This window comes from Diabrotica virgifera, chromosome 1 (assembly GCF_917563875.1).
Source record: "Diabrotica virgifera virgifera chromosome 1, PGI_DIABVI_V3a".
In the NCBI taxonomy this organism is placed as follows: Eukaryota; Metazoa; Arthropoda; class Insecta; order Coleoptera; family Chrysomelidae; genus Diabrotica; species Diabrotica virgifera.
The window spans coordinates 214,553,064-214,567,198 of record NC_065443.1 but is presented as its reverse complement, the minus strand read 5'-3'; the positions used below and the strand labels follow the sequence as shown (position 1 = coordinate 214,567,198).

The window sequence follows — 14,135 nt, the reverse complement described above, 5'->3', positions numbered from 1 at the left end:
TTTCGCTATATTAAAATTTGTAACAATAGTAAACTTTATTAAATAAAAATCATTTGAATATAATTAAAGTTTTTGATGTCAATCAGTACAATTCTACAGGGTGTGAATATTGCTACGAAATTTATAGAAAAACGTAATTATCTTTTAAACTACCCAGTATAATATTACAAAATCTCATGTTGTTTAGACGCACTCCATTGACTAATACGCCTTCATGTAGTTCTCCCAGTCCTTGCTCGAAGATATATGTTCAGAGTAAATATTAAATATCACAAGGAGACACCTCCTTGTTTCACTTCTCTATCTATGGAGACTGCCTCAGTCAACTGGTTATCCACGTTAATGTTGCCAGTTTAGTTGTAATATACATTACTATTATAAATCATTCTCAAGTCTCTATCATCCAATCGCCCTTCATTTGAAATGGTTATGAGTTTATCATGTTTTACTCTACCCAAATGCCTTTCTGTAGTCGATAAAACAAATATTTAGGTCAGAGTTGACATCCCTGCATGATACTTCGGAAGTTTTATATATTCTGCAGAATGATATTAGAGACGAGAAATATTAAGAAAATGTTCCAGATACAATACCATTGAATTGTTTTATGCAATACATAGAGAAGAAGAGCAACATTGGTGACGAAACAGTTCTAAATTCCACACCATGAAATGGAAAAGCCACGTCACACAGTGGTTCCAAATGCTGAAAACGTGGTCATGAGGTAAAATAAAAAATCCCCATTTAGGGATTTTCATGTTTGCAGTTGTTTTCTCATATTATCGTAGAGTCGTAATAGCAGGTATAAGAATCAGACCGGATCTATTCTTATTCATAACTCCGGGACAAGTGAGCCATGTACGACCTTATTTTGGCCGGCAATGAAAGTCAAAAAGAACGCGTATATTGAAAACGCTATAAAACGTTTTGTAGTTTATCAATTTTATTGCTGTAAAGCAGATTCTTCTTTTTTAAGTACGTATTAATGTAAGATAAAAGTTGACTAAAGATTTGATAACAATAAATGAATAACATTTGTTAATGAATAAACGGTAAAAATATATTTGAAATAATCAAAATTTTATAAAAATACATTCAAAAAGTACATAATTCTGCATAATTCTACGATTAGTGTTTATTAATCTCAAAATGTAAAGTCAGAAGATACATAATCACATTGGTTTAGCTGCCTTTAACTGCCTATGCAATGCTGGTAGTTGTTTGAATACAAAAGTATGAAATGACGCATATTAAATGATTCTGGTGATTGTTGCGTATTTATGGGCGGTTGTACCTAAGTCATAGGTTCTAAATATTGTACTTCAAAAAGAAAATGTATTGGTAATCACCAATTTCAAAAGTACCTTATTATATGAAATTTAAAAAAAATATGCGTTTAAAATCAAATTTTCGAATTTCTTTCGGCCATATTGGATCCGCCATTTTGTTTAAAAAAAAAGAGGTTAGATTTGTAATCAGCTATCTTAAATTATCAAATTTGACAAACACTTTTACGTTTTTATTGATATTTTCAATTTCTTTACGCCATGTTGGATTCGCCATTTTGTTTTTCAAAGAAAATAATATCAAATTCGTAATCAGTGATGCCAAAATTCTTAAGTACGAAAGTAATTCTGAAGTATATGAATAATATCACCTTTTCGGCATTTGGAACCACTACCCCAGGCTGTGGGTGAAAAAACGTGATATAATTCAGGAATTTTTGAAACCTATCAGGTGTTGTAAAGGACGATGCCAGGAATAACTTATATTAAAATGTAACCAAAAATTTTGTGCGGTTTTTTATTTATGACGATTTTCATTTGTTAAAATTACAATTTTTAAAGATTTTATTTTGCAGCCTAGGCTATTCATTTTAGAGAAAAACTTTTAAATAGAAAATTATAGTAAATTAAAAACCTACAATTTGAGCTATGAAAAGTTTAATTTCGTTAATACGTTATTGAAAAATAGCCTGCCAAAGGTACAAAATGGTCGTTTTTTGCAATTGCCTTATTTATTGTAAAAATAACTTTAACGTATTTTTTAAGGCTTTAAAATGAAGATCTTTCAATACTAAAGATAAAAAAAATTTGTAGTGCCCGATTGGTGAACTTGTTGTTTAGATATTATAATTTGTTTATCCCAAGAGATCAAATATCCAAGGCTATAACTTTTTGAAAAAAAAATTATACAGAGTTAATCCAAGCACCACTCTCCTTCTAAAGACTTATATTTTCATATTCTGGTGTAAGTATATGCGTATAACATTTTTCAACCTATTATTTCGGGTTTGAAAATAAGGGGGCAAATTTCGTTATAAACATTTAGAACTGAAGCCGCCCCTGTACATCCTATGAGTTTTTAACTTAAAGGTTATTGTTGCTGAAGACAAAATAAAGATTCAAAACTAAATAAAAATTTTCTACGACCAACTGAAGTCGAGATAATTGTTTTTGTTTTCTTAAATCGTAGTGACTTTATTTATAACAATTAGGAAATTATTTCACAGTCATTAACTAAAGAAAGACTTATATTATCTTAAAATAGAAATTATTTTAACCGAAAATTACATTTAAATATTAAAAATGATTTTTAAAATGTAATGGAGATTTATTTTTCGTTACGACTATGATTTATTGTGTCGGTTGCCCTTATGGGCTGTCCATTAATCACGTGAGGCTCGAAAGAGGGGGAGGGTTCCATAAAAAATCACGAAACATCACAAGGGGGAGGGGGGTCTAGTAATAATATCACATGTATTTATTTTTTAAGGAAAATGCCCGAAACTCAACTGAAAAGTGGCGTTACATGTATTTATTTTTCGTCAAATGCACACAAAAATCGAAAGTGGCATTGGTGTGACTGATAAAAAAAATCATTTCTCATTCTAATATTATATAAACCAACAACACATTAATTTTCTTTGGTTCCACCCAAATTTCTGTAGCAACACGGGATAATTTAGTTGGTAATTATTTTAAGTGCCTAAGATAAGAAAGGACTCTTAAGAATTCTTTTGTTTTGAATGCACCACCAGATGTTTCCACTTAGGAATACTGGTCAGGACTCTGCAGTCTTCGATATGGGCTTTTAGTCTTAACATATACCTACTATCTGATAAATTCGTAAAGTGGTGGGAGTTATTCCATTGTTTTGGCACTAAATATCTACGAATCTATGTAAGAATCGGAGGCACATTTCTTCTTGGATCTTAACAATAGAGTATTTGACATATTCAAACATATGTTTATTGTTACAAAATTTTGTACATGGTGATCAAAATATTATACTATTCTATCAACAAACTCAATATTTTAGCTCATGTATCAATACTTCAAAAGTATTGCCCATGCCCTACACAACTTTGTCAACCATGGTCTAGAGTCTAGAGCAATAAGTATTTATCTTAACAAATGCACCTGGTATAAGGTATAAGCGCGTTCAATCGCATTGAGAGAAGAATGGAGCCTTTCAGCCGGGAATTATCTGGACTTACACTTCCGCATGATTCTTATGGAACCAATTTGGATGAACAAGGGAGAACAAAAGATCATGACCTTGAAAAAAGAACTTTCAGAAGGCTGGTGAAGTTCTCTCAGAATTATGGAGTAATATGGTTATTGGCGGCCATGGCGTCGTAGCAGAGTTTGTTAAGGTAACATTGTTGAAAGTTTTATTCCAGATCTGTCTTCCCAGCAGTGGTATAGCGAGCATGTGTGAGAAAGTCAATATTTGCTTTAGAGGTATATAATATGCGGAGTTCTATACGATTCATTCTTTCGGAACGCTTCGTTATACCTCCTTCCCCGATTTTGCAGTCGTCCGGTGGCCTATATATTCCAGAGCCTCAAGAGCATGATGACAAGATCCGTCATGCTCCATTTCTTCTGCGACGGTCTCTCGAAATTACTCCAACGTATGAAGGCTTCGGCAAATTGATTTATGACCTGTATTGCCCTAGCCTGCAGAAGGATCATCGGATACTTTTGAAAGTACATGTCAGAGGTGTGCACTGGACTTCTGTACAAAGAGAAAAGCTAAAGCGCATGTGAATCCTTGTCACAAGCAACTGAATCTGAGCAATAACACTCTAGAGATGCACAATGTTCGTCCTTCCTGCATCCTCACGCGACGATCGAACGGTAGATCGAGAGAGATTCTCTGCGTAGTGCGCGAAAATAATGACGCCGAGTGGCTTGATGAAACTGATGTTGATCTTCAACAAAGCACTGTGCCAACAACTGACTTGCTAGATACTTATCCAGTTATTGGTGTTGAAGAAAGTTTTGCTCATTAGTGATTCGAGGATACCGTACATTAAAAAATAATGTTTATATATAATACGTTTAGTATTTAATACTAATTTACTACAAAAATGTTTTTCGCATTTTTTTCATTATTTTTGTCAGTCAAAAACAACCTGCAACCTTTCTGTCTACCTCTAAACGTTATTATTGTAGTCTTTAATTTTTTATAAAAAAATTAGATGATACCGTTGATTGAGGTATTGGATACCCATATCAATATTTCAATCAACGATGATACTTATCTACCTACTATACGTGTATTTTATAGATATTAAAAAAAGAATGTGTGTGTACTTTGTACGCACGTAAGAAGTTATACTTCTATTATATGATTTAAACGAAATTAATATACTTTTTATTTATATTTTGTTTAAATATTAAACTAATTTATACTTACTACTTCTCAAACATTTTTATTAGAACAGTGCCAAAAATTAAAATAAAAGAATAAAACACACACAAACACATTAAACAAGCCACAAATGATGTCTGAACATTAATTGTCGAAAATTTTTTTAACTAAATACGTATTTTCTGGAAATACAATTATATAATAAATATACTTACAATCATAAAATGTATTAAAAAAAAACAAAAAAGTAAGTTTCTATTGGGACTCGAACCAGCGCTGATAAGAGCGGTTGGTATTGTAATTCATTCGCCTTCTCCGCTTAGCCACGGACACTATGTGTCATTATTTACGAAGATCGACTAACTAAACGGATTAAACTTGTGATATTTTGATGTTTTGAAAATTGATCAAATTATTTTAATTTTGAATTGAAATGATTTAGAATTGACAAAATACAACAAAACATAGAGTAAAAAACAATATATTAGGTGAATATTGATAGAAATTTTGATGGTAATCAAATTATATAAATAAAAGTATTACATACTATGTATTTTGGCAGATCAAATAGGTAGGTTTATACCCATGATACATTAACAATTATTACGTATCTGTTGCTTTTAAAAACTATTTAAAAGTCACTACAATATTATAAACTTTTTTGTTTCTGTCCTCACAACAATAAAACTAATATATTATACATTTGTTTACCTTTACCTTTACCTCCAAACCACAGCTGCCATATCGGATAATTTTTGACATGTCATTTGAACTTCCAATCAGAACAAAGTTATAATGCGCATGCGCCGGGCTGATAGGTTTTAACATATAAAAAAAATCACCCTCTATCGCCGGTAAAGAAGTATAACTTCAAAAAATTTTTGTAGATCCTTGGTGGATTATCTTATGGCAGATAAATTAAACTTTGTGTTGTGGACTGTACAATATTTTTATGTGAATAAAATAGAACAAATTTATAACTATTACAAAAGTGACAATTCTAAAATTAATTCTGACGTGGAGTCTTTCTTTTTTTGTTGTAATCGATGTATTACTTTGTTGCTATAGTAACTTCATATCTCCACCTTTGGGTGTTCGAATACAAAGCACAGGGAAGTAACAGACGCTATATTGCCGCATTGCACTATTTTTCTTGGTAATGTCTATTTGGTATAAATGTTCTAACAAAACAAATGTCAAACCACAAACAAAAAGTTAGTCTTTTACAATAAAACACTGGAACACTATTACTCTTCTATTGGGAGTTGAAAGAGATGTCTTGTAGATCTGGTGATGAGTCCATTGGAAGTTTTGATGTCGGCTACTCGAGTTTCTCCATCTCTACCAGGATATAATTTTACTATTCTTCCCAGAGACCATTTGCATGGAGGTAGATTTGTTTCACGGATGATAACCAAGGAACCAGGTAAAACTGCGTTGGTTGAGCTTTGGTTCCATTTATAAGTTTGGTGTAGCTGGCTGATATATTCCTTGGAAAAGCGGTTCCAAAATCTCTGGTGAAGCTGTTGAACATGCTGGAATCTGCTTAGTCGATTGGTGGGAAGATGTAACAGATTTGATTCAGGAATAGATACTAAAGGACGTAACGTCAAAAAATGAGAAGGAGTTATCGGTTCCAAGTCAGATGGATCTTCTGATTTGGCAAACAGTGGTCTCGAATTTAAAATACATTCAATTTGATTAATCAAGGTGAGAAGTTCTTCATATGTCAGATTTATATTCTTAAGTGTTCTTTTCATATGATACTTCATTTGTTTAACTGCTGATTCCCATAAACCCCCAAAATTCGGGCTATAAGGTGGGGAAAAATGCCAAGTGATATTTTTTGTTAAAGCAAAATCATGAATTTTATTTTGGTTGTCGCTTAAAAAGGTTTTAATTGATCTTAACTCTTTACTAGCGGCTTTAAAGGTTGAACCGTTGTCAGAGTAAACATTGGTAGGAATTTCTCTTCGTGATAAAAATCTCTTAAAACATGCAAGAAAACATTCGGTTGTCATATCAGTGAGTAATTCCAAGTGTACTGCTTTTGTTACAAAGCAAACATATACACATATATAACATTTTAAAATTCTGCTTCCACGTCCCTTTTTTTCTTTCAGTGGAAATGGACCTGCATAATCAAGTCCTATATTTTCGAAAGGATAGGCAGGAGTAATGCGTTCATTGGGTAAAGGTCTCATTTTTACACAATTATTAGGAGGTTTCAAGCGAAAACATTGAATACATTGTCTTACAATTTGTTTTACTAACACCTTGCCAGAAATAGGCCAATATTGTTGTCTGATAAATGACAATAGAAGCTGTGGTCCAGGATGCAAGTAATTGGTATGGTAGTGTGTACAAATTAACTTAGTTAATACATGAGATTTTGGCAAAAGAATTGGTGTCTTTACATTATTTGGCAACAGTGAATGCATAAGTCTGCCACCTACCTTGAGTAATCCTTTATCTAATATGGGAGACAAATGAAGCAATCTGGATTTTTTACTCAATGGTTTATTATTTGACAAACAAAAAAGTTCATCATGAAAGGATTCTGCCTGTACAAGTTTGATCAATAGCAGAAATGAATCATTGGTTTCGTGAACATTTAAAAGTAAGCTTGGGGCTTTTGTCTTATTTTTAATACTTCTAATAAATCGCATAACATATGCAAAAACTCTTTTTATTTTATGCAAATCGGAAAATCTGTTAATAATAAAATTAGTAATCCAGCTGTTTTGAACAATGGAATGAAGTGATACCGGAATGGTTCTTTTAAGCTCTGGTAATTCAGTTATTTCATCGGTTGAATCAACTGGCCACAAATCGGGATGCTGTCTTAAAAACTGCGGTCCCTGGAACCACAATTGTGATTCAAGAAAGGATTCGGGAAAGATTCCGCGACTAGCTACATCTGCGGCATTCTCCTTTGTGTTGACGTAATGCCAACTATCAATAGTGGTGAGTGATTGTATTTTTGTTACCCTGTTGGCAACAAACACTTGCAACTGGTTGGGTTCCAGTTTTCGCCAACTCAATACGATCTTTGAGTCTGACCACATGTATATTGGCACATTTAGAATTGATGAAGATCTGGTAACTTTGTCAATTAATTGGGAGCCTAGTAGGGCTGCACACAATTCCAGTTTAGGAATTGTTATTGGTTTTATAGGAGCAATTTTTGTTTTTGAACCCAGAATGTGAGAATGGTATTTGCTTTTTGCATCTATGCTACATACATAAATACAACTTACATAAGCATGCATGGAAGCATCACAAAAACAATGGATGCTTGTAATTTTATGACCTGATCCAAGTACTGGTCTTGGAATGTGTAATTTATTTAGACAAGGTAGTTGGTTATACAGTTTGGTCCAACTGTTATTTAAATCTGGAGGGATAATTTCATCCCATGGTTTTTGAAGTCGAAATAGAGTTTGAATTATTAATTTAGCAATTAATATAACTGGACTTAAAAGACCTAAAGGATCATAAATTTTGGAAATGATAGATAATATTTGGCGTTTAGTAAATAAATGATTGGAGTTTTCAGTAAGTGAAATTTTAAAACAAAGGATATCTTGTTGACTCATCCATTGGATTCCAAGAGTTTTAAAACTATCAGAATCTCCTATATTAATAACAGTGTTGGAAATATCACTACAATTAATATTGATTATGGTTTCAGGGTTATTAGAAATCCATTTTCTAAGAATAAATTTTCCAGATTCTAAAATTTTAAAAATATCCTTGCATCTCATTTGTAACTCTTGTAAGTTATTTGAACCTGTCAACAGATCATCTACATAAAAGTCTTCTAATATGGATTTTGCAGCTAAGGGCAACTGAGATTCATGTTCAAAGGCTAACTGCCGCATGCATTTCATTGCCAAGAATGGAGCTGATTTTTGGCCATAGGTTACAGTATTTAACTGATATATGTCAATATTATCTGTTGGATTGTCTCTCCAGACAATTTGTTGCAATGGTCTATCCTTTTCATGTACAATCACTTGTCGGTACATTTTCGATACGTCTGCAGACACCACATATGTGTATTGCCGAAATCAAATGAGAATATCAAAAATATCATTTTGGATCTTTGGTCCAGTATACTGTAGGTCATTTAGGGACCAACCAGATGTACTGGGGCATGAACCATCGTAAACTACTCTTAATTTTGTAGTAATACTGGTTTCTTTCAAGACTCCATGGTGGGGTAAAAAATAAAATTTTCCAGAAGGATGTGAGCTAACAGAGGAGTTAGCTTTAACCATATGTCCTAGTTCTTGATATTCCTTAATAAATTGTTTGTATAAATCATTCAGTTCTTTATTTTTCGAAAATCTTTTTTCTAACAACAAAAATCTGCTAATTGCTGTATCTAAAGAATCTCCCAATAAATCAGGTGAAAATTTAAATGGAAGCTGAACAATAAATTGTCCATTTTCTGATTTGGTGGTAGTGGTTTCAAATATTTGCTCACAATGAATATCATCTTTTGATGGTGGTATGGGATCTTGTATTGAATCAATATCCCAAAAGCGCTTTAACTGTTCATCTTCGGCGATGGTTCTAGTGAAATGACACACTGCACAACTTGTCTCATAGGGGATAGCTCCGTTTACTATCCAACCCAATTTAGTGTTTTGTAAACTTGGCAAACCTTTTCCTAGGCTTATTTTTCCATCACAAAGGAGGTCCCAAAATAGTTGGGCACCAATAATAGCATCAATGCTACCAGATTCATTAAACAATGGATCAGATAACTGAATATTAAATGGGATATTAAAGTTTTTAATATCAAAACTGGTTGAAGGAATTTGATTTGAAATAGCTGGTACAGCATAAAATATGGATGAAACACTAAAATTATTAACTCTGGAACATACTGTAATTTGACATTTTTTGGTAATATTTGATATTGTTTGATTTATACCACTAATAGCTAGGTTAGTAGGAATCATAGATATATTAAATTTTTTACAAAAACTTTCTTTTATTAAGTTTGTTTGAGCACCACTGTCCAAAATTGCTCTACATGGAATTAATTCATTATTATTGGATTTAACATTAAAAATCACTGTTGACAAAAGAACTTGGGTATGTTTAAAATTCATGGCTTGTGCAGAAAGCTGATGTGTTACCGTTGGTGGCAACTCAACACTTTGTGCACAATTAATTGATGATGACAGGTAAAAGGGGGAGAAGTGTACTTTTGAAGTGTGTAAAATTAATAATTCTTAGCTGAGCGCTTTCGGCTTATAAAGCCATCTTCGGAGCTATGCTACAATAAAAGATCTCTAATGAATAATTGATCTTAGAATTCAAAGTTTAACTTACGTCAAAAAGGTCAAAATACCACTATGAAGAGAGATGGGTTCCATTTATGATATGAAATACTTCTGTTTCTTATGTAGTTTTTTATTTTATTGGTTGGAAAAAACCTTGTCTGTCTGTTTAAAAAATTGTTCAATTTGCTGCTGGTTAATTTTGTATCCAGAAAAGTTAAACATCAAGAACGAGCACAAAGGACTTTCACACGAAAATTACATTATATATAAAACGAATATTTGATCATGGTAAGGTCAAAAAGACCTTACCATTTGAATACTGCGGTGTCAGATAGCAGAATGGTCGCCTCGCATGGAGGATTTTTAATGACAGTCGATGTAGACAGGGTGTGCTCGTTAAGGTGTCTTCACATTTTCTCATATAAAGTGACAGTTGACATATGACATTTTTTAGCAATTGGATTGAACAACTTTTCAACAAAGTCTGTAGTTACATAAATCTGGTTTTTTAAAAAATAATGAAATACATATTGAAAAGAGACTTAAGGTCTAGGATAAACCAATTGACAAGTTATCCTTCACAAACCAAACTCGAATCGTTTTTGAAAATTAATACATGATGTAAAGAAACTTGATGGTGAAGTTTTTTAGGAAGATGGGAAATAAATTAACATTGAATTTGTGAAATGTGATTTTTAAAGAATAAGCTGCCAAATGATTTATTACAAATATTGTTTTAAATGATGCTTTAGTAAAGAATTAAAAAATTTAAAAAATTATTTTTTGATTGCATGAGGTCAAACTTCTTCCTCCAGAGTCTCCCACAAGAGTCTGAACAAAGGTTTATAGTTGTAATTAAGATTGATTTGTGTATTCAAGCAAAAATCAGGATTAAGTTTCATTTCTTTAGTTATCTCTAGATCTTCTAAAAGGTTCATTTGTCTATAGTTTTTGATTGGGATGTTATGTAAAATTGTACTGTTTTCGGAAGGAGAGAAGGAATGGTTGCTAAATTTAACATGATAACCAAAATTTGATTTTTCTGGATTGCTGAGATGTTCTTTGATCCTCTGAGATAGGGTCCTCATGGTCCTGCCCACATAAGTCATGTTACAATCCCACAAGACAGTTTGTAAATACCACTTTTATTTAGTTTGTCGATTTTATCTTTGGTGTGGCTGAAGATGGATTTGATGTTATTTTTCGTTTTGAAAGATATGTTAAGGTTACTGACTTTATTACAAAGTAATCTTGATACTTTTTCTGAAATTGGTCCTAAGTAGGATAAGGATCTATAAATAGCTGTAGTGTTGGGTTCGTTCTCTGTGTTAAACGCTTGGTTTAGTCTCTTTTTGAGTATTGATCTTCTAATGACCTTATCTACAGTAGAAGAGGGGAAACCATTGTTGTTTGCTATTTGTTTAATAATTGAAATTTCGTTGTTGTAATTGTCTTGGGACATGGGGATGTTAAGAAGTCTGTGGACATAACATTGAATAGCTGCCATCTTATGTTGAAAAGGATGGTTAGATGATATGGGTATAATATGGTCTGTTTGAGTAGGTTTTCTAAATACTGAGTATTCTAAAGTAGTAGACGATGAAGAAGTGGAAGATGTATTCTTTTTGATGGTTAGGTCTAGAAAATTGATCATGTTGTTGGTTTCTAACTCTAATGTGAACTTAATTGCTGGATGTAGGTTATTAATTATTGAAAGAATGTTGTTAGGTTCTGAAGGAGGACCTTCTATAAATGCTAAAATATCATCAACATATCTGTACCATAGGATTATTTGTGGATGTGAATGGACAAAATTATTTTCAAGAGAATCTAGGAAAAGATCTGCAAGTAGTGGGGATAAAGGATTTCCCATTGCTAGACCTTCTGGTTGTCTGTAAATTTTGTTGTTGAAGATGAAGAAATCTTGAGAAAGGCAAAATTGAAGTAGTGAGGTGATTTGAGTACATTTGTTGGGGTCTATGTTCTTTGAAATTAAAAGATTGTTGACAATTGGAATGGTTTCAAGTCTAGGAACATTAGTGAAAAGATTGGTTACGTCAAAAGAGACCATAGTAAAATTGTTTGGGAGGTTAGTTGAAGAAAGTTTGGATATTAAATCAAGGGTGTTTTTGATAGTATATTTTGGAGTATAATTAAGAAGATCCTGGAGAAGTGTGTTGATAAATTTGGCTAATGGAGCTAGTGGTGTATTGACGAAACTGACTACAGGTCTTATTGGAACATTGACCTTATGGATTTTGGGAAGACCGTTTTAAACAGACAGACAAGGTTTTTTCCAACCAATAAAATAAAAAACTACATAAGAAACAGAAGTATTTCATATCATAAATGGAACCCATCTCTCTTCATAGTGGTATTTTGACCTTTTTGACGTAAGTTAAACTTTGAATTCTAAGATCAATTATTCATTAGAGATCTTTTATTGTAGCATAGCTCCGAAGATGGCTTTATAAGCCGAAAGCGCTCAGCTAAGAATTATTAATTTTACACACTTGAAAAGTACACTTCTCCCCCTTTTACCTGTTGTCATAAGTGTGTACAAAACTTTTTCAGTCTTTGCATTAATTGATGATGGCTCTGCTGATGGCGAATTAGCAGTGTCAATAGAGTGTTGTTGATTATTTTCAAAATGGATTAATGAGTTATGTTTTGCTTTACATTTGGTACATGGTCTAAAAGTACATTCTGATGCTTCATGTTTCTGTCTCAAACAATTAAAGCACAACTTTAAATTATTGACTTTAGACAATCTACCTTTTGTATCTAATTTAAGGAATTCGATGCATGAGTATATTAAATGGTTACCTTTACACAAAACGCAAGTCCTATCTGCTGCATTAACTTGGAATACTCTTTTTTGATACTCACCTCGACTATCACGGTTTGCATGTTTATAATTATTAAAACTAGAATTATTATTATAATTATTATTAGGTTTTTGACTACTTTGGTCTTGAATCTCTTCCAAAGTGTCTACTTTTACTTTTAGAAAATTAAAAAACTCTGCCAAAGTAGGAAGCTCTTCTTTAATATGGCATTCCTTCCATTCTCTATAAGTTTGTCTATCTAGTTTATTGGAAATAATATAAATCAACAAAAGGTCAGATAAACTACTTTTTGTAATTTTTAAACTGTCAATGGATGACATACTATCCGAGACACTGTCTAATAAATCCCTTAAATGGTTAGGTGATTCTTTTTGGATCGAATCTAAATTAAAAATAGCTTTAATATGTTTATTAACTAATAACTTTTTATTATCATACCGCATACAGAGTGCATCCCAAGCGGTCTGATAATAATTTCCCGAGAATTCAACTTTGTCAACAATGCGTTTGGCTTTGGCATATCCATCGACAGATTGTCTCAAAAGTTGAAATTTATGAATATCTGGAAGTGTGGTATTTGAATGAACTACACTAATAAATGTCGTTTTGAACTCAAGCCAATGTTGAAAGTCTCCTTTAAAAATATTTGATTTCATTTTTGGGATTAAAATATGATTTAACGAGTCTGCATGTGGTGTAGAAATAGAAGGCAATGTATTAATTACAGTATTGGTGCTAATGTAGTCTTTTAAAAAACTAATTGCTTTAAAATACCTGTTTTCGAAAGCATCTCTTTCGTCAATTTGTTCTTGCAATTTATCTTCACTGACAGCAATCTCAATTTGTAGTTGGACCTCTTCAAATTCAGCTAACAGATTGCTACCAGAGTCATATCTCAATTGAACTTCTGACATTTCAGGTTTGCTAGCTGGTGTAGCATTTTTTAATAAATTTACAAAGCTCTCTAAAATTGTTAACTTACCTTTATATGAACCTCTGGTTCTTATATTGTTAGCTAAGCTAGTCATTTTTAAAATTTATGGCAATCTTTACGAAAACAACACTTAAGAGGATCGGTACGTATTTTCGGCTGCAATGCTATTCAAATGGGGATTCATTTTTTTCAAATCCTGAGAAAACTAATAAGTATTTTTGAAAAATTTAAACGCAGAATGAAAGATTACGTTATTAGCGAGGGCCGAAAGTCCCTGAGAACTTCTATAATGTTTATTTTAATAAGTTACAGGGGTGAAAAAACTAAGAGAAAATTTAGTGTGATTTTTAATTTCAAATATCTCATTCAAAATAAACTTTTTATTTATTC

General features: G+C 32.2%; 1 protein-coding gene across 1 annotated transcript; it reads right to left on the bottom strand.

Annotated features, from left to right (window-relative positions):
• Positions 1-5,724: 5,724 nt before the first annotated feature.
• On the bottom strand, positions 5,725-13,839 carry LOC126892806 (uncharacterized). Its single transcript, XM_050662543.1, has 2 exons — positions 12,738-13,839; positions 5,725-5,843 (listed from the first exon to the last, which is right to left on the bottom strand). Exons 1-2 carry the CDS (start codon positions 13,837-13,839, stop codon positions 5,725-5,727), a joined length of 1,221 nt encoding a protein of 406 aa, XP_050518500.1.
• Positions 13,840-14,135: the final 296 nt, after the last annotated feature.

Bases quoted from the DNA above. Each gene is read 5' to 3' on its own strand.
- LOC126892806 (XM_050662543.1), bottom strand. From the start codon at position 13,839: ATGACTAGCTTAGCTAACAATATAAGAACCAGAGGTTCATATAAAGGT. The intron at 5,844-12,737 runs GTAGATTGTCTA...TTGTTTTGTTAG, and splicing joins CCTTAAATTAGATACAAAAG to AACATTTATACCAAATAGAC.